The sequence below is a fragment of the Typopeltis vanoorti genome, chromosome 22 (genome assembly GCF_054136105.1).
Source record: "Typopeltis vanoorti isolate ZY-2024b chromosome 22, IOZ_Tvanoo_1.0, whole genome shotgun sequence".
NCBI lineage: Eukaryota > Metazoa > Arthropoda > Arachnida > Uropygi > Thelyphonidae > Typopeltis > Typopeltis vanoorti.
Window position 1 is genome coordinate 26268890 of NC_143570.1, and position 18539 is coordinate 26287428.

At 36.2% G+C, this 18539-nt stretch overlaps 1 protein-coding gene across 4 annotated transcripts in view; it reads right to left on the minus strand.

Annotated features, from left to right (window-relative positions):
* LOC150094254 (uncharacterized) overlaps positions 1-18539 on the minus strand; it is a 266325-nt gene that overhangs the window by 75398 nt on the left and 172388 nt on the right. For all 4 annotated transcript variants that reach the window (XM_090411777.1, XM_090411776.1, XM_090411778.1 and 1 more), the window contains one exon: positions 6952-7063. In XM_090411777.1, coding sequence (XP_090267903.1) covers positions 6952-7063 — 112 coding nt within the window. The remainder of the gene's footprint in view (positions 1-6951; positions 7064-18539) is intronic.

The following is an 18539-nucleotide window of genomic DNA, read 5'->3' on the forward strand; positions in this document are numbered from 1 at the left end:
CTGTTATGTTTGGTGCAGGCAATGTTGTCAACATTCATGCCAACAGCTTGCATAGACTCTTTAATACGCATACCAAGAGGACATACAGCAGCCTGATGTATGTAATACTGAGCTTCCCAATGCAGAGAAAAGAGGCTAGTCCACGTAGCATACTCTGGAAGATATTTTATTCTTAGGGCATAATTAAGAGACAGCTGTTTCCATCTAAATGATAGAGTCTGTTGCAGATAAATCTGTTCCATATTTGAATTATTGTTATGTGACACTTCCAAGGAGTGCAATGACTCATTTTGTGTGAGTACTCTGCCTCACACAGTTATCTACACTGTTCATTCCTCCATCTGCACTCAGTACTGCTATTCACTGTCTGCTTGCAGCACCATCTATGACCCCCCCCCCTCTAGTGCAACCTGTGGCCATCTAAAAGCGGGAGGGGAATCCTAGTAGTCTTGCACGACTTTGGTAAGATAAGCAACCCTGGATTCTATCGATAGATAGATAGATAATAAGACATATATAAAGGAAAATTCGTTCCATCGACCTCCACCTCCTAGTCCACCTCTAATTATATACACTTTGCTCTGACTATTACCACACACCACAGATACGACTAAGGTGAGGATTGGACATTAGGTCAGAAGCCCTGGTCAGTTCTCCACATTCCTTTAAAGGATATGTGGAGGTCTGCTCTCAATTATACAGCATTGACCCTTAAGCATCCCAAGCATCCACAAGCTCTTAATGATAAATTTTAATATGCATTCAAATTTCATCAAAATGAACAGTTTTTTGTATTTCCAGTAGAATCCAAAGATCATTGTTCAGCTTGCTAAATCATTTTTGATACATCTTATGTTGAATAAGTTTGCTGTTCATATGCAGATTCTCACCATTATTTCACTCATGGTCTACTTTCTCTTATGCTCCATGCTATGTCTCATACCAATAAATACCACTTCCCCCAAAATTTCTTCTTTGATTTAGAAACAACTTATTAGTATATTGATAGTTATCTCAATACAGGAATTGATTGATGAAAATGAGATACTGTACGGGGGACAGCATGGCTTTGTGAAGGGTAGATCATGCCTCAGTAACTTGCTCAAGTTTTATAACACAGTGATGGCTGAACTGGATAAGGGTTCTGTTCTTGGACCACTGCTGTTTAATTTGTTCATTAACGATATAGGGAAGGATCTAAGAGGAATAATTCATTTGTTCGCTGATGATGCAAAGTTGGGTAGGGCAATAGTGAATGCAGAAGATGTCAAAATCTTGCAGGACAACTTGGATAGATTGGAGTTCTGGGCTAAGGAGAATGGATGGCAATTTAATGTGACAAAATGTAAGGTTATGCATTCTGCGGTGAAAAGATTAGCAGCAGCATACCACATTGCTGGAACTGTACTCCAGGAGATTGATGAGGCCAGGGACTTGGGAGTGTTGGTGGATAGGGAGATGAAGTTTAAGGGGCACATTGCAAAAGTAGCTAAATCAGCTCATCAACTCACTTGGTTGTTGAAAAATACCTTGATGAGCAGAGACAAGCAAGTTACTGTACCTCTGTACTAAGCCTTGATAAGACCTCATCTCGACTACTGTGCCCAGATTTGGTCACCTAGGTTCCTTCTTGATGGGGAGGAGGTGGAGAGGATCCAGAGGCGAGTAACTAAGATGATAGCAGGTCTATGGAATGAACCATATGAGAACAGGTTGAAGATTTGTGGGTTGCAGAAATTAGTTGATAGGCAGAAAAGGGGAGATATGATTGAGACATTCAAATTGCTAAAGGGTTTCTATAGAATTAATTCAGAGGATATTTTTGAGATCAGGACGGTGGTGGGAGAACTAGGGGACACCTATGGAAGCTGGGCAAGAGTGTGGTTAGCAGGGGTGTTAGAGCCGGGTTCTTTACTTTTAGAGTAGTAAATGAGTGGAATAAGCTGCCAAGTCTGTTGTGGGTGCTATGACAGTGAGTGAGTTCAAGGCAAGGTATGATAGATACTGTGAGAATGTCGTATAGTTGTGTGGACATGATGTTTAGGGCCTCCCTCGATGAGTCTAAGCACTCCCTGGAGTCGCCCGTAATAATAATAATAATTTGCTTCAGCATAAAGACTGAGTGAGTGATGAGCAAAAGGCACTTACTGGTGCCTTTTGCTCATCTGTATACCCTGATGATGGATGGGATCAACCATTGCAGGTTATTCTGTCTTGCAGAATCATAAACTTGAGATCCATAATCCAGCTTCGAACATATAAGTGCATGATAAAGACAAAGCAATGAAGATCAATCTGCATACTATTCAGTAGAGGATAGAGTGCAAAAGAGATTCAATGCTCTCTTGTACTTTTTCATTCAGTCTCTTAGTTGAGAAATGTGTGCAAGGAATGCAAGTGTTCTGTCAAAGACGAGTTCCAAGAACTTGGCTTCTGTCGCTAACGAAATAGCAATTTGTCCCATTCTTAATTCAGGATCTGGGTGAAGAGTATGCTTTGGCAAAAGTGTGTACAGACAAAAGTCTGTACACACTATTTTGCTGCTAAAAACCTGAACCCAGTACTAGGGGAGGGCCATAGACAGACACAATCGATTGCTTGCTGAAGTTGTCATTCAATTACCCTCATGTTACAAGAGTGACAAAAATTGTGAAGTCATCAACATACAGAGCTTACAGTGGGAGAAAGCTGTTTAATGAATAAGTTAACTTTGATAGCTAAAAGTGTCACACTTAAGACAGAGCATTGAGAAACACTGTTCTTGATTATATGGCTGAGATAGGATACAGACAAATGGTGTTCTGTATCTTTCTTTCATTTTCCAGGTTTCTATACAATGTTTGCACTGGTTGTTTGATCAATTGATGGGGTAAATTGGATCCAAGATTGTTTTTGACGCTGACATTTCATATGGCATGCATTGGCCCAAGCATGTTTGATGTGATATGTACAAAATATACCCCACAATCTGTGTTGATCTTTTTTGGCTGCCTGGCATTCTGGGTTCCACCAAGGCTTTGGATAGAGTGGAAATCAAGATGACGTTTTTGGAACTGAGGCTATCACTGCCTGGACAATGCAGTCTGTTACATACTTTACTGCTTCATTGATAGGTGTTTGACTGTATCAGCATTAAATTTTGCATGATGGGAAAAGTATTCCAGTCAGCCTGGTCCATTTTCTGTAAGGACATCCATATAGGAGAACATGGTTTGTACGAACACATTGTGCAAAAAACAGGGAAATGATCACTTCCGTAGATATTGTCTTCAACATCCCACGTGAACAGCGAAAAAATGGCAGGTTGCAATTTACCTTCCCTGGTAAAATATTCAATACATCTGATGTGTCAGGGTCAGTTGGCAAATTTAATTTACTTTCAGCAGATAACAAAGTATCCATTTTTTTCTGTAGGATGATTGTGGTTTATCTTGAAGTGATATCTTTGCCATAATTTTTTTTACAATAGGTTCTCATTGAATGGATCCAGTTTTTGGAGTTGTTTCTGGAGTGAGACCATAATCATGTGATTGATACACACAAGAAAAGAACTCACGATCATAAAGTTTAGGTATGGTGAAATTACCAAATGGTAGAATAGACATAACATGTTTGAGATGGTGTTCACATTTTCTTTGTTGCCACCTTCTCAGCATAAGAGGATCTCAGAACAGGTGTAGTGGTAGCTAACTTCCTTTTTGCATCCTGATACGATATATTTTCTTCTGTTTTAATTTTTTGTATTTCTTTTTCATCTTTCCACTTTTAACATGCACAGGAGTAAACTGGGTGATCTCTTCAACAGCTGATACATTATCTCTCTGCAGAGCAAGATTTGTTATCATGCTGTTTACTACTACTACATTGGGCACAGGTGGTAGAGCCATGACAGGCAGTTTGGGCATGCCCACATTTCTGACATTTAAAGCATCTTAGTGGATTAGGGATGTACAATCTAACAGAAAACGGTCGATGCTTTTACGGATTCTAGAAGCTGGGTTGTAACAAAAGAAAGGGTAATGTTCCTGGTCAGAACTGGGTGAACATCCCCACATATCAGAATGTGCCTCACACTTGTCACACCCTGATCTTTAATCTCTGAACATATCTCCTCATCAGGAACATAAAAGGAGATCTCCATTCTGATATCACTTCTCTACATGAATTTGAGTGTTTTATGAGGTGTTAACTTAACTGGCATTTGATATTTCTTCACATCAGAAACCACTGTTTCTGATATGAGCATGTAATTTCTTAACAGTTTTGGGAGATGCTTTCAGTTCTTCTAAACCTTTTTTGAATAAAGAAGGGTGGAATTTTCTCTATTGGCTTTTCACCTGTTGTGGATGATCAGAAACACTGGTACATATGACTGGTATCACATATCTTTTGTTTCTTATTTCTGTTACCAAATGCTTTATCAACAATATCAGTACTTGGTACTTTCAGGAGCAAATTTTTGGCAGAAATAGAAGCAGAATATCCTAACTTGACTTACCAATCAGCAGTCCAACAGCATATCTGTGGTAGAAAAGTTTTATCATGATTTTTTTGAGCAATGAGAGTGTATCTCAATAAATTCAATTTTAAATTGTAAGGCTTAAAATGCAAAACTTTCACCATGGTAAAAGCATTTCAATGACAACTAACATTTTGAGTCACGAGTGATATTGAGATGCTTCTTACATTTCCTATACTGTAAAAAAAGTTCAAACAAGAAGAGAAATCTACATTCCCATATGCATACACATTTGCACAAGACATCCTTATTGACCTCAAATTGCAGTTACAACAGTGTTTTCTACCTTTATGCATATGCAAAACAAATAAGTACCTTTCAAACTCCAGATAAGTACCTTTCAATTGGAAGTGATTAATATTGTTATAATCTCAATTTGTCGGCTGTGTTATTTGTTATATCCTTTCCTTATTAAACCTTCATCTATCTTAATCCTACCGGCTGATCTATTGTTATATCCTTACTTTCATATAATGTTGTTTCGTAAGTCGTAAGATCAATCTTATTATACATTAATTTACTGTCTATAGAATCTATCCTTTTGCTTACTCAAAACTTTGCACAATCAAAGTCCTACCGGCTACTCTATTGTTATGTTGCTATCTCTCTATATTATATCTTATTCTACCTCTATAATAACTCTCCTTCTAATCTATTGTCGTGCTCCTAAAATGCTAATTCAGATTTATTTCCTCTTCAGATATTGGCAAAATTTATATTTCGATGTGCCAGCCAATATCCTATAACAGAAGAGACTCTTGTTCAAGGAAATAATTCAAAATTTAAAAGGATACACACAATCATTTATCTCACGCTAGTGCTGTGCAGATTCAGTTAGCAGTCGTAGACCGAATCTCACTTAAACAATTATATCTAAACTCCTTCCCGCCAAAAAGGTTCAATTTCATAAGTGGTGGTTTGAATTCGTAATCAGGCATAACTTAGGTATAAGGTACAAAGCATGTTTATTGGAAAAACATAAAACATTTTACAGTTATTTAAGTTTAAATACTCAATGGATCAAAATTCACTCTAAGTTAAGGGTTATACTAAATCACAATGAATCAGAGCAAATTAAATCCTTCAATTATGAAAGGATTAGGTTTAAGCATAATACTACTACTATATAACTCCTTTCACAAATTTCTCACAGAATACTTATTGAACACTTTCATTAATACTCTATCAATGATTACCTTAATTCTAAATTTCATTTAAGCAAGTCTAGCCATTCACAAATCACTGCCTATTTAACAACTCTTCTTTGTTCCACAAGGGCTTAATTAATTCAGTCAAATTCTCACTAAAAGTTCTCTACTAGTGTCCTTTAGTTAAAACACACACAAATTTCTTGTTCTTCTAAACAAAATTTTAACATAGAACGAAAACTCTTACATTACCGGATCCTTTCAGATTTCATGCCGCCATCTCATGTAGGTCTGGATTTCCGTACTGCATATTCTTCGGCTGTCTCTGCGCCTGGAGATGTACTACGCTTTTTCTTCTAATCATTTCCGACTGTTGCGTGCTGTCTACCGCTCCGCAGGAAACTTTCTCCAATGGGACATTCTGCTAAGGCTCGATTCCACATGGGCCGTCATATCGCGATTAGCTCTGCTTGAAAATCTTCAAGCATTCTCAAGAAAAGAACCTGCCGTCTGTCATTCCCGTAGTCAACTCGCCGCTCTCTCACGAATCCTCCGACAAACTCCCCCTGAAACTCGAATCCGGCACTCCAAGATCAAAAGGTCCAAAAAAAGCCCCTTAAAACGGCATGCTTCGTCTTTTATTCGCCCCCTATTCGGGCGCCCTCTATTCAATGCGGTTTTCAGCCACGAACCCCATCGTTCATGCCCCTTGGGTGATCCTACACTCTCGCTAACCTGTCCGGTTACATTATTCTAGGAAGGCACTCTGACGTCATATTTCCGCGAAGGTATAGCCTCCGTCGCTACGCTTGACTCGTACCGATTATACGCGATTATTCCGGATTACTATTAAACACTTTTCTCGGAATTTCGCAAAGTACTAGACAGCTTACTTGGGAATTACAAATAACCTAGCAATAACTCTCACTATATCGCACACATGGACTATCATTATTACAAGACATAAAACAACACTTTATAATTATTAGCCGATGTGCAGATATCTCCTTAATAAGTAGTAGTTTGTCATGTTAAATCCTGAATAAAGAATTTACTTATAAAGCTCTGCATTCAGGATCCAACAATATGCAATGCAATGAGATGTTAAAGACAAGAAGGGAATCTGGGTATTTACTAACCAGCCCTTCTCAGAAAAAAAAAGTTTGCCAATTTCTGGTCTAGAATATTGTAGCTGCACATTTGTAATTATGGTGTCCATAATTTAAGTTTACAAAACTCAAATTTCATAAAATTAATAATCATTTTATGTAAAAACATACTTACATGTACCAGAAAGCCTGCTCAAACCATTCATGGGTTGACCCCAGTCTTGCTTAGCATCACTGGACGATTCTATTGTTTTTCCTGTCAGCTTCAATAATCTAAGGGCAGTTTCCTATAATAGATATATATATATGTATATATATGAGCAAATAATGAAAAATGATTTTTTGATATAAACTATTAAAGAAAATTAAATAAATAAAATTACAGAGGTTCTCCATGAAGAACCTCGCTGTAGGCAGCCCACACACTGCCTACTATTTCTGAAATTTCTTCACCAACAATGCACTCACAATTTCCTTGGGCAAAATAGTCCACTTTTTCACTATTCTCCCTAAAAGCTAGTTTTCACATACATACTCACTACAATCTTACATACTTCTAGGGAGCAACTCATTCTCTCTCCTTCCTGTAATGTAATGAAAAATTTCTCCTGCATTTGTCCCATACAATTCCTTGGTAATGTTTATGTTTTTATCATATTAAATCTTTCTTGCCTGTCAACCAAATTCTTAAATACAAAAATCTATTTTTATTGAGAACATTCTGAGTGGAGAGAGTAGAGCAAGTGAGCTCCCACTTTCACAGTATGTCCCATGAACTTCAACCGCCTATCCTCCTTAACTCCAGATTCCTTGCCTGACTGATTTTTTGTGCAGCCCCATCAATGTAAGCATACTTGCAACTTCCTCAATCCAAAGTGCACAGTCATACACAACTAAGAGCAATAATCTAAGCAAAGAGTCCTGCAGACAACACTTGCACTTAGACTCTTCTACCATATACTACTCTCCAGGGGCGGCTTGTGCATAGGCACTGCAGAACCCCCAATTTTTTTCGATATATAAATATATTTATTAATTTATTTATATTTGCTTGTAATATTTAATTTTATCATCAACAATCCTATACAATTCTCTTATTTTATGTAAAAAATTATAAAAATCCATCGGGCGAAGGATGCTAGCAGCACTGTGTTTACCACAGTGTCATACTGCTACGCGCACAAGCATATGCACGTCATGGTGAGATGCGAGCTATTAGCGTAATGCGGCACTGTCCGTCGTGCAGTTCCACTGTTGTTTATATGCAGTTTGCGCCAGTAGTAGAGTGTTCATAGTGCTTATCGTGTTTACTCAGTCTCTTTAAATATTTGGGCATTACAATTAAAGGATTTAATTGTAATGTCCAAAAATTATAAATCCATTCCTTTAATTACAATTAAAGGAATGGAATGGATTTTATTTTTAAGTAATTTTGAATTATACTAAACTGTATAATTTTATCGATAATAAACAATATTTTTTTCATGACTTTGAATAGAATTTTTAATTTTTTTAAAAATTTTTACCATAATTTTGATATTTTATCCAAACACGTATACACTGTGCTTACAGTGTGCATGTATATTGTCTCTCCTACTGGGGTTTCTTAATGCAGATGATATAATATATAAATCTCTAATGCCTTGTTATTTATGAAAGAGGTTAGGGCTAAAACTTATTTAGCCCTAACCAACTTTTTGAAGACAGTGGTTAGCCAGTCTCCATCCTTCAAGCTTTTACGGTTAATGAGCCAAAGCTATCAATGAACCAATGATTTCAGGAGAGATAGCACATCAAATTCAGCTGCCATCTCATGATCATAAACCCTGACCTTCACATTACTGTATGAGTTCTAGAGTAAATTTTAGAGATGTGGGGTAAAGACCCCATGTTTCTGCATGGCAAAAACCTACTTGCTCATGACAAAGATCAAGTAACTTGGGAACTGGAAAAATAAAGGATTAGAAAAAAATACTATCTAGTGTGCAACTCAAATCAATCCTATAGCAGTTGTTCTTGGCCTAGAATTATAGATGCAAATGACATTTTTGCATGGCTACAAATATTTATATAATAATTGATAATAAAATAAGATATTTTGTTATCACTTCCTTTATCACTTTATAATATATTATCATATTTTTATATGAATAAGTAAATAATATATTTAATTACATTATTTAAATTAAGGGGATATTAAATTCCACATTGTTTTAAAACTGAATAAGAAACTCAAAGATCGGAATCAAAGCGTTTCATGCCGAATATAGTAACTATAAACGTATCGGCGACTACTAGCGTTCAAGTACGTAGTACAAACTAGGGCAACTCGTTGCAAAGGTGGAGAAAGTTCTGATCACTATTCTTAGTATTTTCCATAATATAAAACCCATCTCCTAGGAGATGTATGATGTTATACATTATGGTGGGAGGTCACTACCCAGACCAGTTTCAATCTTTATTGAGATCTCATCAGTGAGTAGCTAGACCAAAGTATAATACTAAGGGTATAGCGAAAAGAACTTATATACTGAGTATTTAATTACTATTTTTGCAAAATATCCTATATTTTGCAAAAGTCAAACTTGTGAAGCAATAGTTAAATTATTTCAATTATTATATCTACATTGCTATCTCCTTTAAAAAAAGTATGTGATAATTAACATCAGACAAATGTTAATTATCACTCATAATTAACATCTGTTAATTATAAGTGATAATTAGGCTTACATACAGACCGTGTATATAGAGTTGTGTACAGAGACATATAGGGTGTTTGTTTCAAATTAAAGTACCCCTATTTAGAGCATTCTGAATAGGAGTAATTTAAACAAAATACCACACTTGGTGGGTACCCTAACCAGATCATGGGGAAGAGATTTTGACAATAAAAAAAAGTTCAAAAAAATGACCAATAGGGGAAATATATAGTGCTGTAACTATCACCTTCAATAATCATTTGGATCTCCTTGACAGCTCTTTGCAAGATGTCAGCACTATGCGATATGTTTTTTTTTTTTGCATCACCTTACTTTATAAATTGAGTGAAATAAACATTATCAAATAATTTTGTCTATCATTGACTCTGAATCATTTCATAATCACACACTATCCAGTTCACATCAATGTAATTTTCTCCAGCTCACAACGCTATATTTCTGCTAATGGTGATTTTTGAACTATTTTTTTCTTGTCAGAATCTCTTCCCCATGACCTGGGTTGGGATACCCACCTAAGTTCAAAGTCATTTTGTCTACTGATTCACTCCACAAATTGTTGTGAATAGGGGTACTTTAATTTGAAATATCCTGTACATTAAAGACTTGTATACAGTACCCAAGTCTTCTCTGATGTATGTATATCAAGCTCTTATCTACATTTATCCATGTCACCACCACTTTCATATCCAACCAGGATACAAAGAACTTTTATTAAAGCTTTTCAACTAAACTTAGTTGGTCTCATGTGGAGGTGACAGAGTTGTTTTTTCTAGATCCAAGACAGGCAGAAAATTATAGAAAAAGTTTTTTATCCTGCCAAAATTTGCAAGATGAAATAACAGCCAGAAGAACACATGCAATCAACAGATATAATACACTGACTTCATAACTTGAGCTGCTTTTTGACTAATTCAAATTACTAATTTGCTCCAATTCATTTAATATCATCTGTATGGTATCCTGTCAAATACCTTTGCAATAATCCAGAAGTATCATAGCATAAGCATAAAGTTATTTCAATTGCTTAACTCAAGTGTCAATTAATTATAAAAAGTGAGGTAAAAAAAGAGGGAGATATGATGAGAAGCAATAAGTTCCTAAAAGCATTTCTTGACTAAAGGAGATAGAACAAGGAGCCATTCCTGGAAACTGAGTAACAGTGTAATTGGTAAGGATATGAGAACTAGATTTTTTGCTTGGAGGGCAGTGAACAAGTGGAGTGAATTGCCAGAGTCTGTTGTGAGAGTCAGAGGCATAGCAATGCTATGGCATTAAGGCAGTTGCCAAGGGTACTAGTGACATGATATTTTAACAGTTGTCATACTGTCACACTGAAGAAGACAAAAAAAAAAAGTTTTGGCTATGAATTTACCAGGGCACCAGTAACCTGGCTATGCTTCTGGTGAATGGGTACTGTCTATGACTGCACTCAATCACAATAAATGCAATGTGGATAGTATGAGTCTCCCATGATAAACCTTTGTATTCCACAGAGCAATAATAATAATAATCATGAGGGCAGCATTTGATGATCACTATAAAAGCTCAGAAATGAGGAATAAGTATAAAAAATGAAGCAAAAAAAATTATAAAAGTGAGACAAAACTGAAGATGTGGAAAGTCTGAATGGCTAGAATAATTATTTAAAAAATATATACACCCTTTGTCCAAAAAGAAACCGAACTTTTCGAAACTAGTGGCGCCACCTTTGTATATTTTTGTTGTCGAAAGCGGCAACCTTCATTAGTGTTGTGTCAACTGTTTCATTAGAAGCAGAGTTATAGTGCCAAGAGTGATAGTGTGTTTTGACGAACGGTCGGAAAATGAGTTTCAAACAGAGAGCTGCGATTGACTTTTGTGTTAAACTTGGTAAACGTTTTACCGAAACGCATCAAATGCTTTGAAAAGCATACGGTGATGAATGCTTATCCCGTTCTCAAGTTTACGAGTGGTTTAAGCGATTTCAAAGTGGTCGTGAGATGCTTGAGGACGGCGAAAAGCCGGGCCATCCAAAAACTGGACTGAGCGAAGTTAGCATCCAAAAAGTGCGTGATTTCCTCAAAGAAAACCCGAAATCGTCCGTCAGATTGATTGAAGATGAATTGGGGATTCCAAAATCAACTGTCCACAACATTTCGACCGAGAGTTTGGGCTTTCGTAAATTGAATTCGCGATTTGTTCCCCACAAGTTGACCGACGACCAAAAAATGTATCGAATTGAACACTGCAAGGACCTCATTAAAACCGCTCAAACTTCCTTGAAACGATCGTTATTGGTGATTCGTTATTCGTTCTTTGTTTCGGGCCTACACTCAAAACACTACGTGTTTTGAGTATGGGCCCGAAACAAAACGCCAGAGTGCTGAGTGGAGACCACCAGAAGAGGGGAATCCGAAAAAAAAGTCGCTTGGAGAAGTCAAAAGTAAAGACAATGCTGATTTGTTTCTACGATTCCAAGGGCCTTATCCACAAAGAATTCGTCCCGCCTGGCCAAATGGTCAATGGTGAGTTTTATCTCGAAGTTTTGAAGCGATTGATAGCGAGAATTCGTCGCGTACGGCATGAATATCGTGATGCAGGCAGCTGGTCACTTTTGCACGATAATGCACCATCTCATTGTTCGAACATTGTGAGTCAGTTTTTGAGCAAAAACCAAGTTTGTATGTTGGATCACTCGCAGTATTCACCTGATTTAGCACCCTGTGACTTCTTTCTCTTCCCCCGACTTCATTTGCCGATGAAAGGAAAGTGATACGACACCACTGAAAACGTTCATGCGGTAGTAACCACGACCCTCAACAGTATCCCAAAAACCAATATAAAAAAGTCATTTAACGAATTAATTGACCGTGCCAAACGCTGTATCGAAGATGAGGGAAGAGTATATTGATTGAAATAAATGATTTGAATAATTATAATTGGCCTGCGTTTTATTTTCTATCAAAAGTTCGGTTTCTTTTTGGACAGAGGGTGTATATCAGATGACATCACTGACAACAGAACACCCATGTGGGGACACCTGTAACCCCCATCGGGCGCGTCTCCGGTGGCAGATCGGGGAATGCTCGTCATAGTTTACTATGAAGGGTAGGAGGGAAATAAAATACCTCCCGCAGACCAACAGGATAGCACTTCCCTCATAGGCCGGTCTGGGGGCCTCGAAGGTGGCAGTCCCACCACCAGACTCGGGTGCTGAAGGCTAATCCCCTGCACACCTTAAAATTTCACTCATTAAAAGAAATAACAAAGAGATAGCCGAACTGCCTAAATGGTTAACGACAAAGCGAGAAAAAAGGTACATGAGATACGGAACATGGAACGTTAAAAGTCTACATGGAAAAGAAAACGAATTAATAGATGAATTTAAAAAATCAAGATTGGATTTGCTAGCAGTCACAGAAACAAAAAAGAAAGGTCAACGTTGCCAGAAAATGAAAGATGGGTATATACTTGTCTATTCAGGGGTAAACCCAAGAGAATGGGGAAAACAAGGGGTAGCTTGCATAATTAAACCAGATCTCAAAGAATATATTACTAAATGGCAACTAATAAACGAAAGGTTGTTGACAATTACTATCGATTTTAAATCAGACAACCAAGTATTCACTGTAATTGTTGCATATGGCCCAAACGATAATGCCAATAAAGAAATTAAAGATGAATTCTTCGAACTCTTACAAAAAACAATTGAAGAAGTTCAAGGGCATATCATACTACTAGGAGACCTTAATGGCTGGGTAGGGAATCAAGTAGATGAAGAAACGAAACGAGTGTTGGGATCACAAGGAGAAATAACCCGGAATAATAATGGAGAAAGAATAATAAATCTTTGCCTTACAAATAATTTAGTAATAGCGAATACTATGTTCAAGCATAAAGAAATCCATAAGTTTACCAGGGAAGAGCCCAATAGAAATTAAAAATCTATAATCAACTACGCCATCATAAGCAGATCGTACTGGAAGTATACAAAAAATGCAAGAATCTACAGATGTCCTGAAATAGGCAGTGACCACTACTTATTAGTATTGGAAACAATCCATAAAATAAAAGTTGAAAAATGTAGAAAAAGTAGCAAGGAAATAAATGTTAAGATAAAGAACTACAAACTAAAGAAAGAAGAAACAGCCATTGAGTATAAAAGTAAAATAGAAGAGAAGATGAAAGAAGTAGAAAAAGAGATATATGAAAACCAAGATGTAGAAAACCTATGGTACAGGTTCAAAACACTTCTTCTAGAAACAAGCAAAGAAATTTGTGGCGTATCATTAAATAATAAACAGAAGAAACATAAAACACCCTGGTGGACTGAAGAACTAAAAGAAGAAATTAAAAAGAAAAAGCAATTATGGAAGAGATATATAACATCAAAGCTGCAGGTTGATAGAGAACTATACAACAACCAAAGAAATAAAGTTAAAACCTTAGTGAAAGCTGAGAAAAGAAAATGCTGGGAAGACTTCGGACATACTTTAGAACAAAATTTTAAAGGAAACCAAAAACTCTTCTATAATGTTTTAAGAAGAATGAGGTCAGAGAAAGAATGCCCCATAAAGTTAATAAAAAATAATGATGGAAAGTTACAAATTCCGAAGACATCATGGAAAGATGGAAACAGTACTTTCAAGAATTATTGGAAAATGCAGGACACGGAAAAAATAGAACCCTAAGAGCAAGACACACAAGCAAAATAGAAGATCAGAGTGAAGAAATTCATGCAAATGAACTGTTAGCAGCAATAAATAAAATAATACTGGGCAAATCAGCAGGCCATGACCAAATAACACCAGAAATGGTAAAGAATTTAGGAACAAAAGCCATAAAATTTCCTTTACACCTATTCAATGTTGTATGGAAAAAGAAAATTATTCCCAAAGACTGGGAAGTAGCTATAATAATCCCTATATTTAAGAAAGGAGACAACCGCAAATGTGAAAACCATAGAGGAATTTTGCTTTTAAGCGTTCCAGGAAAATTATATACCCGCATTTTAGAAGCGAGGCTTAGGAATCAAATAGAGGACACACTGGATGAAATGCAATATGGCTTTCAAAAAAACAGAAGCACACAGGATCTTATCTTCAGTCTTAGACAAATATCAGAGAAAACATTGGAATATGGAAAAGAACTACATTCATGTTTTATAGATTTTGAAAAGGCCTTTGACCGAGTTCCCAGAGCAAACATTAAAGAAAAACAAGATACAAGATAACTTAATAGCAGCCATACAAAGCCTTTACAAAAGTAACAGAAATTATGTAAGAACCTGTAATAATAGATCAAAAGAATTTGAAACAAATGTAGGAGTGAGGCAAGGTTGTATCCTCAGCCCTCTTCTCTTCATCCTAGTAATGGATGAAATTTTAAAGGCATGCCAAACAAAAAACAAAAAAGTTCCACTTAGGATACAGGAAACTGAAAGAAACCAGGATTTCACATATGGCTTTTGCAGATGATGTAGTGATTCTAGCAAATACAGCTGAAGATCTGCAGTACAATATCAACATTTGGTATGAAGAAACAAAGAAAAGGAATATGACCATAAATATAAATAAAACTAAAACAATGATCATATCTAGAAACCAACAAAAACACATAATAAAAATAGAGAATCACCAACTGGAACAAGTCCACTCCTTTAAATACTTGGGATCATATATACAGGAAGATGGTAGACTAGACACAGAAATTAACAACAGGATAAGAGGGGGAACAAAGCTATTCTATGCAATGAAAGGCCCACTCCTAGATAAGAAAGAAGTCACCCAAAATACCAAAATGGCAGTGTACCGTTCAGTGTTTCTACCAACATTAACATACAGTTGTGAGTCTTGGTGTTTAACAACAGGAAACACAAATAAACTACAAACAATTGAAATGAAATATCTCAGGAAAGTGGCACAAAAAACAAGACTAGACCGAATAAGAAATCAAACCATAAGAGACAGCCTTCAAGTTGCACCTCTGAATCAATTCATAACACAAGCCCAAATGAGATGGTTTGGACATCTCAATCGAATGGAAGAAGGAAGAATAGCAAAAACTGTATACGAAATCCAGAAAATAGGAAAAAGATACATAGGCAGACCCAGGAAAGGTTGGCAAAAGGAAATTAAAGAAAAATTGGGAAAGAAGGGAATTAACTGGAAAGAAGCAAAACAACAAACCTTGGACAGGATGGCATGGAAATCTCGACGCTTAAAAGCATAAGAGATCATAGACGAAGAAGAAGAAGAAGACAACAGAATAGAAACTATTCAAGAGGAATGAAATCATGGATATATTTCAATATTAGAGAACTTATCTGCTTCAACCCTGAAAATCTCCAACAAGAACTGAACACTTACAGGATGCATTTAAACCAGATTGCCAGTTTTTTCAGGTCATGGATTTGTGGAATGGGGAAGTTCTCTCTCTAGAATTTGTAACTATTATAGGTTTTCATCCATCCTCTTCCTTTTATACATAAATGAACTTCTCTTACTGACCTTAAGCCCCATCCTGAGTTTTGTTGATTATAACACTCTCTTCTATTTGTGTGACACCAGGGAGGGAAAGAGGGGCCTTTTTGCTTTTGTTGATGGTAACCAGGAGGAGTTTTGTTGATAGAGAAGAATGCAGAGATTAAGCTGCATCTTTTTTGGGGATCTTTGCAAATGCTTCAGAGATGCCCACAGTGTATGGAATTGGGCTCATACAGGTTTGGAGTTCTTAGGGATAGGCCTAAGAACTCCAAACCTGGATGGGGCTTAAGGTCAGTAAGAGAAGTTCATTTATGTATAAAAGGAAGAGGATGGATGAAAACCAATAATAGTCACAAATTCTAGAAAGAACTTCCCCACTCCACCGATCCATGACCTGAAAAAACTGGCAATCTGAATACAAAGGGAGGAAGACAGATTGTAAGCTGGAACTTTTCTGAGAAGTCATATCAAATGCCTTGGAAATGGTAAGTGCAACAGCACAGGTTTCTTTGAACCTTTCCATGGCATATGTCCATAGGTGGGTTATGTAGATGAGATCTGCTGTGAATCTTGACTGGTGGTATTCAATATTGGTAGTCACTGATTAGTTAACAGTTTTCTAGGTATTGAAAAAGTTGACTGTTGATGATCTCCATTATTTTAAACAAGACTGAGGTGAGAGATTTTTTTTTTGGAAATGGCTGTATTTGTGCTCACTTTTGTGCTGTAGGGTGGATGTCAGTAGAATATAAAATAGTGTAGATATTATCGTTATTAGGAAGAGATAGTGATATTTTTATTATTACTGCATGACAGTAATATTCCTCTAGGGTCTCATCACAGGAGAGCACTTTACACAATCCATACTATGCCATTCACTACACCAATACATTACATAATCCAACTACACACTACAATATAAACTGCCTACTAATACTATTTTTGTCTATTAACTGCATGTGTTCTTTGGACAATTTGCTGGTATGCAGGATAAAAAAAAAACTGAAGGTGTCAGGAGCAAAAAAAACCCTGCTCCCTTCATATGAGATTGACTAACTTGACTTCAAATGAAATATGTCCATATAGAGATTCCTCTCAGCCATGATGAGAACTGAACTGCAGTCTTTTCCAATCAAAAGTACATTGTCCCATCATTCTTTCAACTGCGTTACAAAGGCAATTAAATAATTTTTCAAGCAGTGTTGAACCTACTGCTCAGTAGTGTAACAACTTCAACATGCTGACATTAAAACAGAAAGCCTTTGTTCTTACCTGTATGAGGAGACAAAATAAAAAATTAAATTGATATGTTCCACTAAAAAAAAAAAAAAAATTACATTTTTACAGTCTGAAAGAGAGAGAGAGAGAGAGATTCCCCCTTGCCCACACACACTCCCAATTGCATCTATCCTTGAAGATCCCAACAAACTCTTTAAATAGCAAAGAATGCTGAATCACAACACTCAAGTATTTTACATATCTTTCAATATCAACTACACAGTTAAGTTTTGTGTTCAGTGACATCTATTTTATTTCAACATTCAGAATTGCTCAAATGAGATGGTTCTAACAGAAATTCATTAGAATTTCTGTTATTGCTTCTTGGTGGATCTTCGAGAAAATTCAAATGCTGATATTCCTACAAGTGAGATTTCTGTTTCTTCACTTATTCATTTTTGGAATGAATTATATGTTGAAAATGGTACAAACTATAAGTAACTTTCATTCAATAGATTATCAACAATGTATACATACACTTAAATGTTACAACAGATTTAATAACCCATATGAGTATCCCAAGTATACTCTAAAAAGAAATAATAGATTACTCCACAAACTTTTTCATAAAATTCTCTAGCCGGGGAAACTATTTATAAATTTTATTTTTTTCCCTTCATTTAAAATTTTGTTACTGCTACAATGTCTTTCTGAAATTTAAAAAGAATACATTTGGAGGAAACTTAACGACTTAAAAAGGAGCTTTTAAGGTGGCAACCTTATGCATGCTTGCATTAATTTATTTGTGATCAGATTAATTTTCCTTCTTTTGAATAAATCACATAATTTAATGTTGTGGGAAAATTGAGCAATATACATTGACTATCGCAATACGTAAATCAAAAAATGGTCTAGGTTCAAATGCTAGAATAATGACTGGCACCATAGAATTCTATTTAAGGGTATATTTTCTTCTATATTAGGATAATACATGCAATGGTAGCAGTTCGTTACATTATACAAATCAAAATCAGTGACCGAATTAGACTGTACTATCCTGGTGGGCGAAAAGAGAACGTCTAAAATGCCAAACGTAATCATAACGACAACAACAATAATAACAGAATCCGAACCCTAGCAACTGTTGGATAAAACTGCACTGTATATACACAGTTGTCACGTAATACGCCTACATAGGAAGTATGTATGATAAATTATATAAACTCATGATGTTAGACTTCCATTTCTTTTTTTACCAAATGTCGACTAGCAACTCTTTCTCTCGTTGCCATGACTGTCAGACACGGTGGATATTGTCCAATGACTAGCTTTGAGTGCTGGCGCATACTTATACAAGCACC